Source organism: Excalfactoria chinensis, chromosome 2, assembly GCF_039878825.1.
Source record: "Excalfactoria chinensis isolate bCotChi1 chromosome 2, bCotChi1.hap2, whole genome shotgun sequence".
In the NCBI taxonomy this organism is placed as follows: domain Eukaryota; kingdom Metazoa; phylum Chordata; class Aves; order Galliformes; family Phasianidae; genus Excalfactoria; species Excalfactoria chinensis.
Window position 1 is genome coordinate 61,300,470 of NC_092826.1, and position 21,331 is coordinate 61,321,800.

The 21,331-nt window shown below is 38.4% G+C and overlaps 1 protein-coding gene across 1 annotated transcript in view; it reads right to left on the reverse strand.

The window, feature by feature from the left end:
- The window catches only part of MOCOS (molybdenum cofactor sulfurase), a 175,398-nt gene that overhangs the window by 102,590 nt on the left and 51,477 nt on the right, over positions 1 to 21,331 (reverse strand). Inside the window, exon 3 of the mRNA XM_072328082.1 lies at positions 17,174 to 17,815. Coding sequence (XP_072184183.1) covers positions 17,174 to 17,643 — 470 coding nt within the window. The 5' untranslated portion in view covers positions 17,644 to 17,815. The remainder of the gene's footprint in view (positions 1 to 17,173; positions 17,816 to 21,331) is intronic.

A 21,331-nucleotide genomic window follows, 5' to 3' on the forward strand; every position in this document is an offset into this window, starting at 1 on the left:
GAAAACAGAATAATGAGTCAACTTTTTACTGGGATAATCTTACAAGGAAGATCATAAAAATGTAATTTAAAAAAAGCCCACAAAACTGTCACTAGTATTTAGTCTGAATGTCAACATTTTCTACCAAAGCAGGCTTTCTGCAAACAGGATTATTATTGATGCATATCATATATGCCAAGAAGGTCTCATTCTCTTACAATGATGCTGTAAGGCAGTGCTAAAAGGGAAAAGACATACTTTGAACTTTTCAGTCATAAAGAATTCCTCATTTTAAATGGTAATCAAATTGCCAGGGTGAAAAGGATTCAAGGCTTTATCACTTCATTGACTATTTTCCCCTCAATTGAGGAAGTAATTAAAGTAAAAATACTGTGACAGATTGTTGGACATAGTGTAAGGTAATGCTGTCTTCTTGAATCTACCCAGAGCCTGAAAGAAGACCCAACAGGGATCTGCACCTCCAAATATATTTGTAGCTATCTAGATAGGTACATTATTAAACAAACAGAGAAAACACAACAGACATCATGCCTCTCTGAATTTTAATTGCCTGAGGTTGCAAAATCAAGTTCAGTTTTGAGTGCTAGATGCTGTCTAAAATCAATCAATCTAGACACTGTTCACTTACACTGGGTATATCAAAATTAAAAGAAAAAAAAAAACAACAGAACAAAACAACACAAAAAATAAAACAGATCTCAAATGATACCGTTAAATTTACTTTTTTTTTTCCTAATTATTTTTAGAATTAGAATTTGTTCAAAGACACATTATAAATGAGATTATCTTACTTTCCTCCTGTGCTGTTTAGGTTAATGTCACACAGTGACTGTCAGGAAAGTCTTACTATTTTTTCCTTTATTTTTTGCAAAGTGAAACAGATGTCAAAGATATTTTCCCCCATGGAAAACAAACAAATGGTACTGTCACTGCTTTTTTTTTTTTTTTTTTTTTTTTTTTTTTTTTTTTTTTTTTCCTGGAGATTTGTAATGCATTTAGTAATTATTTCACTGTGGGATGTCAAATCACTGTGGTATATGAAGCCACAAAGTCTCTATTGCAATTGATAAGTATATGTTCCAGTACAAATGAAGTTACACTATGCTTTGTTTTAAATTTAAGAACTGAATTTAATCACTACAGTAAGACTATTCCCTAGAAATTAAACTTTGTTAGAATTCCATTTTCAGCTTAAGGAGAAATGGACATGAAGCAGAAGGCAGTGTCTGGGTGCTTATTTATTTTCAGGGTAGAACTTACCAGCCAAAGCTGAATGATTTAATGGTGTCTAAACCTTGTAAGGCAAGTTCTGTAAGGAGAGGTATATTTCCCAGCTGTAGCAGTTGGAGCAATAAATTAGGTTACTGCAACTGATGAGCCTTGTCTCACCTAAATTTTCAGACTGTCGTGACAACAGCTCCCACATCTTTTGAGTCCCACGGGCAAGGATTTGGCTCAGTGCTTCTGGTTACACCACCACGTGCAACCTACACCACAGGCTTAACACTGCTACTCCTCTGCTGCTAAAATGACAGAGGTGGGTACAGTGTGTGCTTCGAGCTTTTCCCTAGGGAAAACTTTAAGATCTTGTCATGTGTTTAGGTTTTAAAATGGAAATGCACTGGCATGAGAAGAGTGTAAGAAAAATTTTTCTATTAGTACTTTGAAAAAGCCGTGAATGCCTGGAAAGTTATCAGTGTGATCAATCAGCTATTACCACAGAAAGAGTTAAGGATCATGTTACTTATTCTGAGGGCAGTACCGCTCAAAGCCTGTCTGAGCAACAAGGAGCCCTACAACAGTCACCCTATGACAGGTTCACTGAGTTGATAATGCTGATGTTTTCTGTAGCATCAAGTTCTTCCACTCCTACGTAAACTTAATCTGTAACTGGAATCAATACACATCTCAGCACCGCTCAGAGAAAAGGTGAAGAAGAGAAGAGGCTCCTGTTTTTATTTCTTCCTCCTGTCACTTGGCATTAGGACCAATCACCCTTTTCCTTTGGATGTTAACCAAATCTGCTATTTTAAGTAGGCACAGAGGAAGAGGGACAATTTAAGGGAAAAATGCCCATGATGCAACATGTTGAATCCATCTACGTGGTTTATTATTTGGTCAGTAATTCCATGAAAGAAGTCAGTAGGGCCACAATCTTGTTCTCGTCTGTGTGTATATGGTTTTTATTTCTGCATATATCATTTGCACCTTAAAAGTGTGTTGTCAGTGTCATTAGTGGACATAACTACAGAAAGAGAATAGTGCTTGTTTTCCTCCCCCTCCAGGACACCCACACAAGAGCTAATTTGGCAGCCCTGCCAAGTGCTTTCACACCTTTTCAACATGCCACTACATATTAAGAATGAGTCCCACTCGGTATTTAACTATGGCTGGGCTTGTTATATTCCTCACCTACCTGAGGAAAAAAAATGTTTCAAGAAACCTTAAATTAATGGATTATTAATCTTTAACTGGAGAAAGCAGCAGAGATAAGAAAAGTTTACTTAAATAAGATGTTCTGCCGAGAATTCTTACGATCATATGAATTTTTAACATTTCTGTAGCCATTTAAATAGCTAAAGGTAGATCTCGCTGGCTGTTAAAACCGCTTCAATTAAGTACAAAATGATCTCTTCAAGATTCACGTTACCCTCTTTAGCTCATAATTTAAATAAACCAGGCTAGGATAAGAAATCTTCCCTTATCTTCGACTCACAGTTCTGATTGCCAAGCATTTGTGTTCATAGTCAGGAAGGGAGATTAAATGAGAACTTATTCAGTACTCCCCGCATGACAGAAGTATGTAGTAATTTACATTTTCCTGCACACAGAGAACCATATTTGCTATATTTTAAACACAGTTATACTATAAAGTTGATTCATCAAACAATCTGAATTCCTGGAAACTTCATATAGTTGATCTTAGAAAGTAGCACATCTACTGTGGCACACACAATATTACACTCAGGATCTGGTGATGATATTAATAGCAGGCATGTATTACAGAAACCTTTAGAGAACATAAAATGAATGTATCCTGATTCTGCATTCCTAAACATATATCATATAAATGTAGACTGTGAATGTGTTTATATCATGTACTTTATTCTGTGATAGGAAGAAGGATTTATAGTAAATATTTGGGAATTCTGCTATAAACTCACACCAGAATTTTAGGAGAACATTCTCTTTGAATGAGAGCAGCACAGTACAGCTTGAATTTGTATTTTGTACAGAAGCTGAACACAGACCAATGTCTTTTTTGATGGAGTTTACACATATGAAGAAAATCATGAAGGTGCTAAACCTTATCAGAAATAAAATAAATAATATTAAGACAAAAGTGGCTTGTTATATTCTATTACTTAAAACATTTTGCAGTCCAAGTCCTTTATGGATGTCTGTTTGAAAGTTAGCCGTATCACAACATTCAGTTATGGAATCTTAGAATCCTTAAAGTTAGGAAATACCTATAAGATCATCTAGTCCCACCATCCACCTAGCACTGATATTGCTCACTAACCTATGTCCCTGAGTACGACATCTACCCGTTTCTTGAATATCTCCAGGGACAGTGACTCCATCACCTCCCTGTGCAGCCTGTTCCAGTGTCTGACTGCTCTTTCAGAGAAGTTCTTCATAACGTCCAACCTGAGAATCCTCTGGTGCAACTTCAGGCCATTCCCTCTCATCCTATCACTGTTAACTGGGAGAAGAGGTCAACCCCACTTTGCTACAACCTCTCTTCAGGTAGTTGCAGAGAGCCATAAGGTCTCCCCTGAGACTCCTCCAGACTAAACAATAGCAGTTCCCTCACCTGCTCCCCATAAGACATTTGCTCCAGACCCCTCACAGCTTTGCTGCCCTACTCTGGATACACTCCAGGGCCTCAGTGTTTTTCTTGTAGAAAGGGGGGCCCTAAACTGAATAAATGCAGCCTCATGAGCACTGAGTACAAAGGGATGATCACCTCCCTGCTCCTGTTGGCTGCACTATTTCTGATACAATCCATGATGCTATTGGTCTTCTTGACCACCTGGGCACACTGCTGGCTCATGTTCAGCCAAATGTGGACCAGTACCCCCAGGTACTTTTCCACCACGCAGCTTTTCAGCCACTCTACCCCAAGCCTGTAGCATTGTCTGGGTTTGTTGCAACCAAAATGCAGGATCCAACACATGGTCCCATTGAACTTACTTCATCCCATTGGCCTCAGCCCATCAATCCAGCCTGTTCAGATCTCTCTGTGGTCCTCACTAAAATTTAAAATTGCATCTAGCATCTTTAGGTGTGTGGGCGTTAACTCACTGCAAAGCCACCACTCAGTGACAGAGAGTGGAAGTTTTAACATCTAAAATTCAAAATTCAAGGCAGTCAAGATTAGCAAGCAGGAAAGTTTCCTTAATTATTCTTCTACTGGTAAATCAACCACAATTATTTAATATGTGTGTTCTTATAAACACTGACGTACATAAAAACCCTAATTCTTCAGAATGCCATCCGAAGGGCATGTTCCTGCTTCTACTTGTTGATCTAATTTAATCATCACATTCATTAAATGCCAAGAGCGTAATTCTTATGAACAATCAGGGAGGCAGTTTTCCTGCTCATCCTCAATTCAGTAGCAATTCATCTATGAAAATCAACTAGAAATGTCTAGATAGTGAATCAGTGATAATTTGTGTACTTTTAAATTGCTATAAGTGATTAAAAGGGATTAAATTTGGCATAGAGAAAGTAATCAAAGGTCTCCTGTTTAGTCCAACAGCAGATGAATTGGACCAAAAGGACTCTACACAGCAGTTCTGTCACTTTCATCACAGTGAACTTACACTATTCTCATTTACTGCAGCACATTTTTGGAAGCCTGTGAATGATCTTCCTAAGCTTTTAGCACAACAGAGTACAACCTCTCCAGGGCTAAAGATGTTGTGCCAGCAAAGGACTATAATAAAATAGGTTATAAAATGCAAAAATTTGAAGTCTTGAAAGCCATGGTAACCAGAACAGGAAAATGCTTTGACCTTGGGAACACTGTAGCAGTGTTAGTACAAATTAATAGAAAATATGCAACTTTTTTGTGCTGTGAAAATATGGCCGAACGCTAAAACTTACACAAAATACAAGTCAGATGTAAATTAAAGGTTAATTATGAAGTTTCAATCAGATAATCCATTTTGACTGAAAGATGTCTGCTTTTTACATTAAGAAATGACCAAAAGTTATGCTTTCCCATGAAATATTTGCATTTCAGTGAAACAGCAGTTAAAATTTGAACAAATAGCTTTAGCAGTACTTCTCAGGAGGAGCATGATGTCACACTTTACAGGGGTGCTGGCACCTTCAGATAACAATTTTAAAAATAATGGAAGCATTCCATTATTTGTGATTTATTTAATACCTCTAGAAATATGACCATGTGTTCTCTGAGTATAAAACTGAAACCAAAAACTGCATCCAAAAAATGTGACATCTAGCTTCAGAGAAAGGAAGCATAGGAATCATAGTCAAGTAATATTCCTACACTACTGTCCCATCTGGGTCTGCAGAATAAGATTCTTTATACAGCAAGAACTAATTTAGGGGTATATATAATAAAATAACTGTAAGCAAATATCTGATCTCCAGTCACAAAGCGCACTTCCAAAAGGCAGATTCTATATATGGCACCTACAAATTCTCAGGAACATCCAGGTCACACAGAGGATCATTTATACTCAATGAAAACAAGGTTCTTTTGAGGATGTCCACTTAACCCAACAATACTAACATAAATCCAGAAATAATGGTGAATGGATAAATATGAGGGCATTGTTTCATAACCAGATATACAACATTCAAAATGACCACGCCTGCAGTCATTTTTTTTTTCTGATACATGGTAAAACAATATACACTGTCCTTACCAACTTACACAAAGCAAGGCAGACCACCGGACCCAAAATGCTGATGTCTTACTCAGTTACTGGTGCTGTCTAAACCATTATCAATCAGAGATGACTATAAATAACTTAATGTCCACATACTGGTATAAGGATTATGTTTTTATATGCATATACATGCTTCACAGAGCTTGAGAAAAACTAATCTAAGGTTTATTTTATCTTCTCACTTCTGTTTCTCAAGACAAACACAGAAAATCTAGTGCTAAGAGTGGCCCTAGTTCTTTTTTTTTCATACACTATTTCTAAACTAACCCTTCATGCAAAATATAGGAAAAACATATACATGCAACATGGTATCATCTGGCATGAACAATAGCCTATTTTAATACTGATGGGGACTTCAGCATGGCAGCACTCATTCACAGATTACAACATAAGAACCAAAAGAAAAAAAAAATCCATAGGATGGGGTAACTGGGTTACTGTTACTTAGCAGTAGTTTGTCTTGTCAAGGAAGGCAGACCATGTGAAATCTGTCATTTACCAGAATAGAGTGTCATTTTTCCTCATGTAAACTGGTCATATATTACTATATATATTGAGACCTATCAAGACAATTCTAATTTAGACCAAAGTGAGTGCTAAGGACACTTAGATTTGTACTAGCCACTTCCTAGCAGTGGATGTTATGAAGAAAAAAATCCATACAATTTTTATTGCTGAACTCACAAACTGTTGACATCAGCAGCAGTCCAAAAATGAAAAAAAAAAAAGGCCATTTCAGAATACTACCTGGAAGCATAACCGCAAAATGTCTGCCATAAAGGATAAAGTAAGAGATACAATCCACTCAGCCTAAGTACTTTCCCAGCTGTAACTCTAAAACTTTTATCATAAAATTCACCAAAAATAAAGCTATTACAATAATTTGACACAGCTATTAAACCATAGCAGATGTTATTTGATAATATAAATGCCTAGATGTGGAAAAAGAAGATTATAATAATGCTAGAGAATCTGTCTGATTTTTTTAATTGAACAGACTGAAATGTGGCAGCCAAGTGTTTAATCAAATCTGAGTATTTCCTGTGTCTGTAAATTTTTCTTATATGTGAAAGTCGGGAAAGATTATTAATTTTTTTTATTTATTTTTTTTTTTTCTCCCCTCAAGAGCCTTAATATTTTCCTTTTTCTTCTGAATTAAATCTATTTGAGAATCCTGGAGATGTGTCTTTTACAGGTTCCCAAGAGTACAACTGAAAGATGCACTCTTGCATACATTTGACTAGTAATAAGATGAAAAAAAATTAAAAACAAACTCCATGATTGTACTTGTAATCTTCAAATACTAACCTGAATGAGCTCATTTAAACATTTGAACTACTCTGGCTTCATATATACCACTTTTCTCAGTAGGAAGACAGTGACCACTAAACTTGTTAAAAAAAGTAGCTCTCTGTAACTTAGCTATAAATAAAATATAAAAGAAGATTGATACCACATAAGAAGCCACATAATCTGAGTCATAAAATTTAAGACTGTTCTGTGAGTCTTCTGTTATTAAACAGGCAATCCTTTATGGGCATTTCATCTTGCTGTCTTGTAATATGACTTTATTTACACTGCAAAAATATATCCTCTTAAGTGACAAGTCTTGTCACTTATGCTGCTGACAAGACTAAGTTTGATCTTCAAGAATACCTTTCAAAAAAGAGTTTTGAAGCATGATAGGGAGTGAAAGGCACTAAACTTGAAAAAATACCAATGGAAATGATAATCTCTTTTGAAAGTTCAGGTATATGGTTGCCACATGGATATACGATTGTATGTTTCAATCTCCTTCAGTGGAAACTTTGTGATTAGGTCATGGATCTTGAGATGTCTGTACACAACAGACTGAAAAACATTGATTTTTAATACACTCTCCCAGAAAAGAGTGAATAAAAACAAGAAAGAAGGGTTAAAATAAACTCATGATACAACAGTGCATTAGAATGTAACAGAAGAAAAGCTTTCTCATTTTCCATCAGGCATTTATGAACATAACCTTACCATCAGTTTCAGCTGGGAATGGGAATATTTTACCACTGTATAATGATTATTAGAACTGAGGGCAAAATTTAAGAGGAAACGATCTAGCCCCATCCCATGTTGGAAGAACTCAATTTGGACTGCATTCAGCCAATAGATCTAATTGCCAGCCATTCTACCACTTAAAAATCTGCCATTCTTTCCTGAAACCTTCAGGTATTTTGCTTTGAAACTCTTAATTAGGAAAACAAAGAAACAAACAAAAAATCCCAAAGAAGTACATTACTTACAGAGTTCAGTAAGACAAAGCTTATTTCTCCAGGTCAAACGAAACATTCCACATTGATCCATGGTGATACTTTCACAATCTTGACACAACTGTTCTCTTCTGTCTTTTTCTGTTGGTCCTCTCTGAGCTAGAGAGGACCTTATCCTCCCAGCTCTACATGTGCCCATTCCCCAAGATCCATCAGGCCAGTGGCTGATGCTGAGCTGGTCACCCCTTTGCTACACTAGCAGGGATAAGGAGTGGGAAAAAAAAACCACTAAATGGCTAGAAAAAGCAGCAAGTGCTTTTTCCTGGGGAAGGATGGAGAATATATGGAGGATTTATCCTTACTGCAGAGGTACAGCTGTGTCCATAAGGGGCCAGAAGTGCAGCCAGCAGGTACTCTTGCCCTAGTTCAATGCTTTTAGCACATCTGTTCTCTGCAAACCAAAATTCAATAAATTTCTGCAGCCAACTCGGAACAACTTCAGCATCACTGTGAAAGCATTTAAAACACATGCACATACATACACACAGGAGGATTTAGCATGTAAGAAGTAGGTTAAAATACTGTTAAATATATAAATTGACCCACTGACGCTGGTTACGGCTCTTCAGTAAGTCTGCCTTAAATTCTGCTTTTGTCTCAAAGACTTCTGCAGTCAAACGAAGAGAATTATACTAATTATACACTATACCATGGAGTATTTACAGCAATTCCTGTTCTTGAGAACTGCCTGAGGTAAAAAGAGAAAGAGAAAACAAAATCTTTAATTCCCATACTTTGAAGTAAATCAATGCCTTAACGTTATCTGAACAGGACTTGTATGTTGTAAATACTGTCTGGGTCAAACAGACAGTCTTACCCTTTTACACCCTAATAGCAAGCAACAAATATTAAGGGGGAAAAAAAAAAAAAAAAAAAAAAAAAAAAAAAAAAAAAAAAAAAAAAAAAAGTATAATTCTTATGCTGAATGAGTTACCATTGTTTTTTCTCATATATCATATAGGTAAATCAACAACAAATGTAAAATCTGCAAAGCACAAAAACCCACTATGAAATAAATTTATTACCAGAAAATGCTATAAAATCCCAATAGCTGATGCTACAAATTTATAAAGCTCCTCAAAGAAGACTTAGGGCAGAGGTTTGATTCTAAATTTGAGTCTAAGAAATCCCTAGGGCGAAACTGTATCATGACAACTTGCTCACCACAATGACTGCAAATAGGACTCCTAGCTCAGGCAGGATTTGCACTGCATTTGATCAAAGGCAAAAATCAAGCCCTGGTATAGAACAGAATTCCTTTCTTCCTTGCTATCATCTCAAAACACTATATTCTAAGACCAATGCATTTCATAATGAGCTCCAAATTTTTCTTTTATTTAAAAGTGCACGCATTCTTGCATCCTAGCCATGTATAAGGCTTATTTTGTAAGTCAGTAATTTGGTGCCAGTTGTATACTGGGATGGAGAATGACATCAGACCGATCTGTATTATCAATACAGATTGATGCTTGATATGATTTACATGAACCTCTGAGGGCTGGGCATGACTGCATTAGGCATATTACTGCTACTAGATTTCAGTGAGACTTTAGCAACAACAACAACAAAAAAAAAAAAAAAAACACAAAAAACAAAGTGCTTAGTTCAGCCTTCTTTTAAGAGATAGGATTTAAGAGAGGGAATTATTTATTTTAAGTGAGAGAATTCAAAGTACAGTCTAAACATCTTTGCATTTGTTTTTATTATTATTTATTCCTTCTCAATATTGCTAAAAAGCATGCAAGATGTACCATCCTCACACCTCAGAAACCCATTTCCCACCCATACACCCCAGTATTCATTTCCATGCAGTAGATTGCAGCCTAGAACAAAGATACTCCAGTGTGATGAAACTTGTAATCTTCTTGAGAGGCAATGTAAATTGCCTGGCATGAATGCCTCTGGCACTGTGCCAACAATAACAGTGAAGATCTGAGCTGGTTTGGTTAAAAGTAGTGTGGGCATTTGTAACTGCATGCTGCAGTAATCACCAATGTTTAGATGTTAGCCATAGAATACCCTGAGTTCAAAAGTACCCACAAAGATCATCAAGTTCAAGATGATGCTCATCTTTTCTGCTTGTTTCTAGTAGTTACAGCTCTGAACTCTATACCTGATCCACTTCAGAATGGCATTCCCAGCTGTGAACCACAAAACACTAAGAATGAAAGTGAAGAGCATGTTTCCACACATCAAAAACGGCACTTCAATCTTATTGCTCCCTGGGACTTAGTGAAGAATTTACTTGGAAGAGCACCTCATAGAATTGTAGAATCACAAGGTTGGAAAGGACCTACAAGATCATTTAGTCCAACCGTCCTCCCATTACTGTCGCTACCACAAGCCACTAAACCACCTCTCATAGCTCCTCACCCAGACACCTCTTGAACACTGCCAGGGACCGTGACTCCACCACCTCCCTGGGCAGCCATTCCAGTGCCTGACCATGCTCTGAGAGAAAAAACTTTTTCCTTATGTCTAATCTAAACCTCCTCTGGTGCAACTTGCAGCCATTTCCTCAGGTCCTGTTTGTTGCCTGGGAGAAGAGGCCAAACCCCTCCTCATAACAGCCTCCCTTCAGGAAGTCATAGAGAGCAATGAGGTCTCCTCTGAGCCTCCTCTTCTCCAGACTAAACGATCCCAGCTCTCAGCCACTTCTCATAAGACTTGTGTTCCAGACACCTCACCAGTTTTGTTGCCCTTCAAGGGCCTCAATGTCTTTCTTGTAGTGAGGGACCCAAAACTGAACTCTAGGTACAGCTTCACCAGTGCTGAGTACAGGGGGATAATTACCTCTCTGCTCCTGCTGACCACACTATTTCTAATGCAGCCCAGGATGCCATTGGTCCTCTTGGCCACCTGAGCACACTGTTGGCTCATGTTCAGCTGTGCATCAACTAACACCCCCAGGTCCCTTTCCTCTTCACAGTCATCCAGCCACTTATCCCCAAGCCGATAACGCTGCATGAGGTTACTGTGGCCAAAGTGCAGGATCTGGCACTTGGCTTTGTTGAACCTCATCCCATTCACCTCAGCCCAGCAATCCAGCTTATCTAGATCTGTCTGAAAGGCCTCCCTACTCTCAGTCACATCAATACCACCTCCCAACTTAGTGTCATCTGCAAACTTACAGAGGGTACACTCAATCACCTTTTCAGGAGGAACCCTTCTGTGGCTCTGGACTCTGTTCTAAAATCATGGCAGTGAACACAAAAGCAGAGTGGAAGGTGATTCATTTTCTTTCATCATCTCTGCTGAAATAACCTAGTGGTTATTTGTTTTTGTACTTGGGGAGGTGCCTGTCTGAATCTCTGTGAGAAGTAGAAGTGAATCAAGAACACAAGTGATCTCAAAGAATTATATTCAGCTCACCAAGGTGTAATCTTCAGTTTATTCTGGCTATGTTGAGATTTTGGGCAATAAAACAACTTCATTATTGGAAAAAAAATTATCTAGAGTATTAGGGTACAAAAATGACATATGAGTGCCTCCTCAATAGTGAGACAGAAAAAAAATAGAGCAAAACTTTTTGACTATCAAATAATGAAGAACCTTGCTGACTGTGGCAAACAAACAAACAAACTGAAAACATCAACTGTTCCCTTGGATCTTCCCAAGAAATCACAAGACAGTCTGTTAAAAGCTTTCTAGCAGGTACACTTCATCAGAGAAGGGAAAAAGGGTCATTAAGCCTTCTTACAGTTACTCAGAAAGCAAATACTCCCCTCTACTTTTTCACAGCTCTTGCTATGAGAAACAGCTGTAAAAGTTTTCAGAATTAAATTCTATCAATGAAATGAAAGTCTTTCCAACAGGGACAGCATCTGTGAGTCTCCTACCCAGTTCTACCCCATGCTCTCAGCCTCTCATCAATATGGGACAGCGGTGCTTAAGAGGAGGAAGAGCTGACATCTTGGTTTCTTGTTCCCTGTTCAGGCTGGCAAGCCCCAAGCAGTCTGTCAGGTGCAGAGGCACCTATTTGAAATTAGATGAAGACTCTTAAAACTTCCCAAATACATCATCTGAACATTATCACTTCTGTTTGAGGGAATTGTTCAGAAATTTTGTGGATTTGGAAATCTTTAAGAGGTCCTATTTGGAGATCTCCAAAAATCTCAAAACCATGTAAGGACCATAACAAAATGATCTGCACAAGAAGCACTAGCTACCATTTCAGCCATTGGTCTCATCAAACAAATCCTGGGGACAGAGGCCTAAGGGGTGGGAGCCAGATGACAAGGCGAGCATCAGCAGTCCAACCCTTAGGTGATTTCTCGGTATTATGAAGAATTTTAGTGCAGTAAATCATCACTTTCTATGCCAACAGAACCACGCAATAACTGCTTTTTACCAGGGGATTCTAGAGATATTCTACATCAACTTCCCAGACCCAGGGTATTATACTCAATGCCCAAAAAGGATAGCTGTTTTTGGGAACCTAGTAGTAGATCCTTTGGATCCTAACTTTCTGGTTCCATTTTCCTGTCCTTCCTTCCCTTCCTTTCAGAGAGAAGAAGCTCAGCATGCAATTGAGGATCCAAACTATGGCACTACTTACACATCTGCACAGGTATGTCCTGGTCATCTCTACCACAGTTTTCCACTGAGGTACATGGGTGCAACCTAATTAAGCACATTTCTTGCAGAACTTCATGGATCTCACCTTTTATTGGCAAGTCATACACAACAGCCACTGAATCACTTCACAAATGAAAAGCTACCACATCAAGAAAATAAAACACCTTTACTCCTGCTCTGGTTAAGTACATTGTATCATAGATTACAAAAGCATGGCTGCCGCTCTGGGACTGTCAAATCATCCAAGCAGAGGAGGCAAGAACCACTCAAATTGGTCAGGGAGAAAGTCACAACATGTGGATTTTCAAAGATGTTGAAAATGCATTTGGAAATGAAAAACACACAACAGCTAACACGCTGGTAGACTACAATGCAGATATCCAATTTACAGATAACACAACAGTGCCTCTTCCCTTAGTCATAAATTCCAGAATGATCAGATTCTGAATAGCACTCCCAGATACAAAAGAAAAATAGGACAGATGATGAATATTTTATCACTGAATTCTTGCTATATATAATCATATTATTTTATTATCTCATGCTGTGGAGAAAAAAACAACATGGGAAATGAGGCTAGATTTGTGAATGATAATAATAATTTGTCAAGCTGTTTGATACAGGGATGAAAATACAATAAACATGATTTTAGAATTTGAGATAGGAAGACTGGCTACTGCTATGAAATGGGAAAGTATGAAAGTGATTTAAGGGTATTAAAGAAAACTAAGAGTCTGAAATAGAATAATTTATATAGCAAAAGCAACAAAATAAACTACCAATAACACCAGGAAGAGCTGTATCTATTAAAACAAAAGGTAACAATTTTGACAGTTCTGGGAAGGAAAGTGAATAAACACCCACATTATACATCTCCACTCAAGTTTCACCTTGACTCAGAAAAAGCCATTACTTTATTACACTGCACTTTGATTATGCACAAGGGATGCCTTCTGCTAAAGGCATCCAGACATACTTATTCTAATCTCCTTTTCCAGTAATATATGTTAGAATGCAGGTTTCCTTATAAATCAAAGAATCACAGAATGGCCCAGGTTGGAAGGGACCTCAAGGATCATGAGGCTCCAACCCCCCTGCCATATGCAGGGCTGCCCAGCTCCACATTTAACACTTGACCAGGCTGCCCAGGGCCCCATCCAACCTGGCCTTGAACATCTCCAGGGAGGGGACATCCACAGCCTCTCTGGGCAGCCTGTTCCAGCACCTCACCACTCTTCTAGTGAAGAACTTCCCCACAATATCCAACCTAAATCTTCCCTTTTTCAACTTAAAACTATTTCCCCTTGTCCTGCTATTATCTACCCTTCCAAAGAGTTGACTCCCTTCCTATTTATGGTTTCCTTTAGGTACTGAAAGGCTGCAATGAGGTCACCCCACAGCCTTCTCTTCTCCAGGATGAACAAGTCCAGCTGCCTCAGCCTGTCTTTGTATGGGAGGTGCTCACAAATTAGCTCACAAAATGAAACATTTCCATTTGTTTACTTCCAATGTTAATGCAACACTTTAAAAAAACTTTTTTTTTTTCCCCAAAAACAAAACAAAACAAACAAACACCAACAAAACAATTTTAAGAAACCCACCTTTATAAATCACAGGGATGGATCTAAAGAGAGACTAAATATGGAGCTAGTAACGACTCTCAGGATCAACAGTGGGAACACAGAGGTTTTGTAATGTTGCTGTCAATATTCCACATCATAATATCATGTGCAGTAGGGATCATTAAAACTACATATTTCAGAAGACTTCACAGAGGATGGTTCCCTGACCATGACATTTCCTGACCAGGAATTGAACCTGGGCCACAGGGGTGAGAGTGCCAAATCCTAACCACTAGACCATCTGGGATATGTAGTTTTTAATGATCCATACTGCACGTGATGTTATGATGTGGAATATTGACAGCAACATTACAAAACCATGACAAGAGGTCAGAAGGAATCCCAGGGGGTCTTAAGTCTCAGCTCCTGCCCAAAGCATGTTCAGCTGGAGCTGATTGCTCGATGTCTTCTCAGCTGTGTTTAGGTACCTCCAAGGCTAGAAGCTCCTTTCTGCAATTTGGCTGCTTATATGAGAAATAATGACTTATGTTTTAGACACTAATGATGAAATGGAAACATGGCCACAGATAAGGTAATCATTAGCTTTGACCACAATTACTGGCTTTTACGTTTGAAATCTAGTAGATCTGTTCCTATCTACTTTGTGTCTTTTATTATCTGGAAACCACTTGAAAGACATACTGAAGCAAAGCCCCACAATGTCTGAATAGGAAAAAAATCCATATGGAGCAGCCTGGAGATCAATGATTGAGACTTTCAATGCTATCTTTTTTTATTTTTACAAGAAATGGTTATCCTCATTCCTTGCCCTATCTTTGAAAATGTAGCTTCTGCAGGCAGGACTTTAAGTGTCCAGAGTTCACAAGGGATTACAGACAGCATCAATAATGCTCTAAACACAAACTTTTAACAATTAGGTTTTCAAATAAAAAGCAAAGAAGTAGATGAAAACAGAAGTAAATATCAATATACCAGTCAAACTGAGTGACACTCTGGTGTCTACCAGGAACTAGTATCAATCACATGTCTGTGTCCAGGTGTCAGATTTGATTATATATTAGGTTCCCTCAAACCAAAATTAGACACTCTGCTGCCAGCCTGAGAAATTCAATTGGATAAATTTCCTTGTTTATAACACTGTACTAGAAGAAGGTTAAAACAGGCCTTTCTTCCGATCCAATAACAAAAACAAACAAACAAAACAATAACAACAAAAAGCCCTTGAAAATTCTGGGAGCCTCAAATGCTGGAATGACTTATAAGCAGACAACCTCTGAAAACTCTTGAAAAAGATAACAGAGATAGAGCTTCCTCAAGATTCCCACATACCTTTCCAAAAAGTATAAAAGAAGAATTGAGATCTATCACATTTATCAGATACTTCTATCTGCTATGCAATATCAGGAGTTGTGTGTCAATTACCTCTAGAAAGCTACTCAGAAATTAGAGTTTGCCCAGGTCAAATTAAAGGAGGCTTCCTCCTTGACTTGCAAGGGATATTGGAGCACCATAAAATTCCATTTTTTTGTACCCTTTCGTTCTGATGTGCAGTGAGTAATTTTGTTGCAGTTAGAAGCCTTGTTGGTTTGAAAAAACAACACCACCGAAGCAGAACTCAGAACAATAATGTTTCCCTGTTTTTAATTTTTCAATAAATTAAAGGATTAACTAGCTGTTCACCCACCAATTGCCATTTCTAAAATAATATGTAGCACTGTACTGCAAGAGAGCCAGGTTAAAGGAGCATTTACCACTCCAGAACTGAAACCCCACAGCAGCACTCAAAGCACACGACTAGGAGAGGTTCACATACATTAAGCATAATGCATTAAGCTCATTATTACACACATACCTAAAGGACAGGCATTTACATCATAAGAGATGCTGGACTTTATGAATGCAAACCCATAAACAAATGCAAAGCATGACTGGCTCTATTTATTATTTCCCCTTTTGATTTCTAGTCACTCCCAATACTAAATGTTGATCTCAAATCTTCCCTCTGTGCAGATATATTGAATGTTGGAGGAAGGAAGCCCCTTTACTACATTTATCTAAGCTGATCCTGGCCTGAGGGAGACAGGCAGAGAAACCAAGCATCACCAGGAGTAGTATTTCAGCATGTTAAAGGACTAGGGAAGTTGATCTAGCACCTTGTATTTCCTTATTATGTTTCACCTCCTTTAGGTGTTTTCTATCTTCAGTGAAAGAGCTTCACAGCTTCTCCAGAACCTCAGTCCTAAAATAAGAGTACTACAAATATTAGTCCTTAGTAATTCATCTTACTGTATGTGTTACTCTCATGAAGCTTCTCCTGAGAGTAAAGTAAGCAATCTTGCCAGTGAAAACCGCAGCCCTTACTTTCCATTTTCACTGTGAGTCATTACAGTGTGACCAACTGCGTCCTCGCTGCTCCAGGTGCAGACCTTCAATAGCAAACCAGGGTTCTGCTGAGGTACCTCACATAAAATTTAAAAAATGCATGGATCGACTCTTATGTCACTGGATAAACCCAAGCAGTTTTACCAGTTGTGACAAAGTAGAGCAAGGAAGGAAACTGGATATTTCAGATAGCATCTTTTAGATATGAAAATGAGAAGAAAATAGAGTTGGACATGAAATGCCTATCCAACTGCATAAAGCAACACAGTTATCAGAGAGGAGTGCATGTTCCAGCACTGAGCCATTTGTCTAAAGCAAACAGAATAAAAAAAACAAAACAAAACAAAACAAAACAAAACAAAAAAAACACCACAAGTTTCATTAAACAAAGCCTTACCTTTCTGCTATAGACTCCTTTGGGAAGTAAAAATCTTTTCCTGCGAGGTAGGCAGCTGCAGTTCCACCTCCAAAATAGGTTTTCCTCAAGAGGGGGGCAATCCGGTTGTTTACAAGTAATGCTCCTAAACCAGTAGGGAATCCAAAGATTTTATAGAAGGAGATGGGTATAAAGTCAGCTTGGTGAACTCCCAAGTCTAATGGAGAACTGCTCACATATGAGGCTGCATCTAATAGAACAAACCACTTCCCTGGTATTTTGACAGGGCGGAGTTTTCCAGATTTTATGTCTTGTATCCATGAAAGGGGATATTTGGTACCAGAAAAATTGCTCTGAGCTGGATAAGAGAATAGATGAGGTGTCATGCAGTTTTGTTCTTCATCTGGCAACCAGTCTTTTCCCAATAACAACTTATCCTTTGGTTTTACTGGAACAGATAATACATTCATTGAGGCAGTTATGCACCTCATACCCACCACAGATGTGTGGTTGTCAGTTAGGTAACAGAATCGACTACTCGGTTGCTCTGTGCCTTCAGGTACCCATGGGAATACTTCTGCCACCAGTTTAAGTGCAGCTGTGCATCCAGATGTGAAAATGACAGTATAATCTTCAGATGTAGTGTGAAAATGTTGTAATATTCTGCAAAATAAAAATAAAGATAAAAATAAATCAAATTATTTTCTGAATTTTCTATTTTATTACCATATATTCTGTTTTTCCTCAGTGGGAAAATTCTTCTATTCTGACACACAATTTAAATGTAAGTACTCACCTTTCAGCAAATAGCACAACAAAATTAAAAACTTTTGACCACAGGAGAATCTTTCAAATGCTACAGTGAACGTAGTTGAGTTCTTAAGGATAGAAGCCAATTCTACCTGTCTGTGAACAGAATGGTCCAGTCCAGTGCCTCAGTGAGATCAGAATCAAGCCTGCTTATTATTATATTGTACACTGATCTTGAGGAGAGAGGCCAGTTTGACCTGAAGACTATTAGTGGCATTAGTGTGTGTTTGCTTGTTTGTTTTAATAGTTTTATTTGGTTAGCTAGTTTACAAATTATTTGGAGTAGTCCCAGAATATTTTATTCAAAAAAGCATACAGCTTTGCCTCTTGTTCATAATACTAATAACAGAAACAGGAGGCAGCAAAAAGCAACAGATTTATGCACTTAAGGCTGTAATCTTTATTGTCTGCAAAGATAGCCTAAGCCAGAAGTAACCCAATGTCATCCAATTAGCCTGACTAAGAAAACTTAGCCAAACTGTTTTTTTTAAGCCATATTTTTTTATAAGCCATATCTATACCATATAATTGCTGATGCCTGGTGAGCACTGAGCTGCCTCTAAACTATCTCCTGTGAACCAGCATCTACTATAGTCTTTGGTATCCATGCACACTTGTCCATCAATTACAAACCCATAGCATGCAGGATAGATTTTCATCAGGTCTTTGCAGAGGCTGAGGAACAGCATTAGCTCTGTTGCTCTCCATGCATGATGTTCTAATGAGCCTCTTCCAAATGAACTTTTATAAAAATTCTATTAACAGGAACCATTTAGGAGGCTTGGGCAGATGAAGAAGAATGAGCAAAACTGATCCAGAGCATAAATGTTTCTACTCAGAGGTGTTGCCTGGTTTTGAAGAAAAGCAAGATGTCAGGATTTCTCAGTGCACCTCTTCTGCTACAGAGCATTTCCGTGAACAAGCAGCAGCCACTCTGATCTATGTAATTCCAAAGTACAGCCCAGCACTTGGGTAATTCATACACTCTGGCCCTCAATGTGCATCATTAAAAATTTGCATGTTTTATGTAACAGGAGATTCCCTCATGAGATCGGATGTTTAAATACTGCATTTAAATGTAAGTTGTTCAAAAGGTTACATGACAAATTCAAGCTAAAATTTCTTCAACCATAGAAGAATAGAGATAAAAGCCTCAAAATTTTGTGTGTTCAGACTGAAAGGCAAATATTACAGGCAAAGAATGTAGAGCTGGATGTGTGCTGCAATCAAAGCTCTGATACTGAAAAAGAAAAGACTGCAATGACTTTCATGATTAGGACCGAAAACCATTCCACAAAATGATATCCACAGTATATTTATCTGCTGTAGGATAGTCTTATTGTACTAGGAAGAACAAGATGCAACAAATGGATTTGTATGCTCAGTGAAACTTGATTCAGAGCTCAAGTTTTTGAAATGTGATACAAATGTCAGGTAGTCTGTGTTTCCTGGAAATAAAGAAGAAATTTCAGATTTTATCAAGGTTGTGGATTTAAGCTTTAAATGTTTCGATGAATCAGTTTGAAAGAAGTCATAGAAGTCTTTCTGAAGCAGACCTGCCAGGTATAGCTTCAGCAAGAATTCACAATTCTGGACATTGCTTTTAAAGAGCTCTTCAGAGAAAGCAGATATTTTCTTTAAAATTCATATGCCACATTAGGAATGAAGACAGGGACAATCACAGCAGTTGAGTATAGGGCATTAAGCTGCCTACCTGCCTCATTCATCACTGAATCATACCCTCTCCCCTTACCTGCAGCAGCTGTGCAGCTTCTCCCACCACCACCCACACTACAGCCTGAAGCACACGTGCATGCCATAGGGGATAGCTGTCTGCAGGATCATGAAAGCTTACCCCAGAGAGCTGCAGTTCAGCTAGCTGTAGGTTTGTCACTTAGACCCATGGACTGAATTTCAGCTGAGACATAATCTTGCCTTTATTCTCCTTTTCTTGCACTCAGCAAGACAGAGAAAAGGTGGGCAGCAAGGCAAGCAAGAGCTCTAAATTACTTTTCAAGCAGGGCAGCATTAGACTGTTTTTTAATAGGGGAAAGGATCAGAAGGCAGATTAGTAAGATGTTCAGGTCTTTGTGGTTATGGACATGACTTGGCCCCATCTGGAGTACAGTGTCCTGGCCTGGAGCTCCCAGCACAAGAAAGACACAGAGCTCTTGGTCTAGTGGTCCAGAGGAGGGCCACTAAGATGATCAGAGGGCTGGAGCACCTCTACTGTGAAGAAAGATTGAGGGAACTGGGCTTTTTTAGCTTGTTTCTCTGGGGACACCTCACTGTGGCCTTCCAGTACTTGAAGGGAGTGTATAAACAGGAGAGAGAATGGCTGTTTACGAGAGTGGATAGTGATAGGACAAGGAGGAATGGTTTTAAACTGAGACAGAGAGGTTTAGGTTAGATATTAGGAGAAAGTTTTTCACTCAGAGGGTGGTGACGCACTGTAACAGGTTGCCCAAGGAGGTTGTGGATGCTCCATCCCTGGAGGCATTCAAAGCCAGGCTGGATGTGGCCCTGGGCAGTCTGGTCTGGTGGGTGGTGACCCTGCACACAGCAAGGGGTTGAAACTAGATCATCACTGTGGTCCTTTTCAACCCAGGCCATTCTGTGATTCTATTATTTGGTATGTATTATCTGATGTAGCCTGGTTTTTTATACAATGTGATCATTCAATAGGTCTTGGAATCATTGCACTAATATAAGCAGAAATTACAAAAACAGTGTGCAGTTTCAATTTCAAGAGAAATGACACCAACAGTGAAGTATCAAATATTCTATGTTTTATATCTGTGTGAGCAGTACAGCTAATTATGTATTCACATGTATGTGCACACAGAAAATATTTTCTGAGTCAAAAAACGAGGTGATGGGAGCAACCTCCTAATATGCAGTATTAAGTAAGAGCAAGTTATCAGGAGCAGAAACATAAAGCACACTGAAGACAGTTATCAAGTCAGCTCCTCTCTTAGCTTCTTTGCTTTCTTTGCTGTCCTCCTCAGCCATGCTCTTTGTGCCACACAGGCTTAGGGGGAGGTGAGACAGAGCTAGGCAGAATGCCAAACATTACTTGGGAACAATAATCTGCAGATCTCCACAGGAACTGTACTGACTTGCCGCAGCACTGAATCTGACCAAAAGACACTGTGTAATGACAAGAGCTGGGATGCAGGAATGGTGGACTGGGATTTAATAACAGGATGCTTTTGCCTATCCGTGAATATCAGAACCAGTGATTACTTTCCTTAAACATTTTTACAACTTTACAGAAGTATATATATGCATATATATATATATGTATATATATATATATTTGGTTCACAAATAATGACAACTCTAAGTCATAAATGAGAGAAAAAGCTC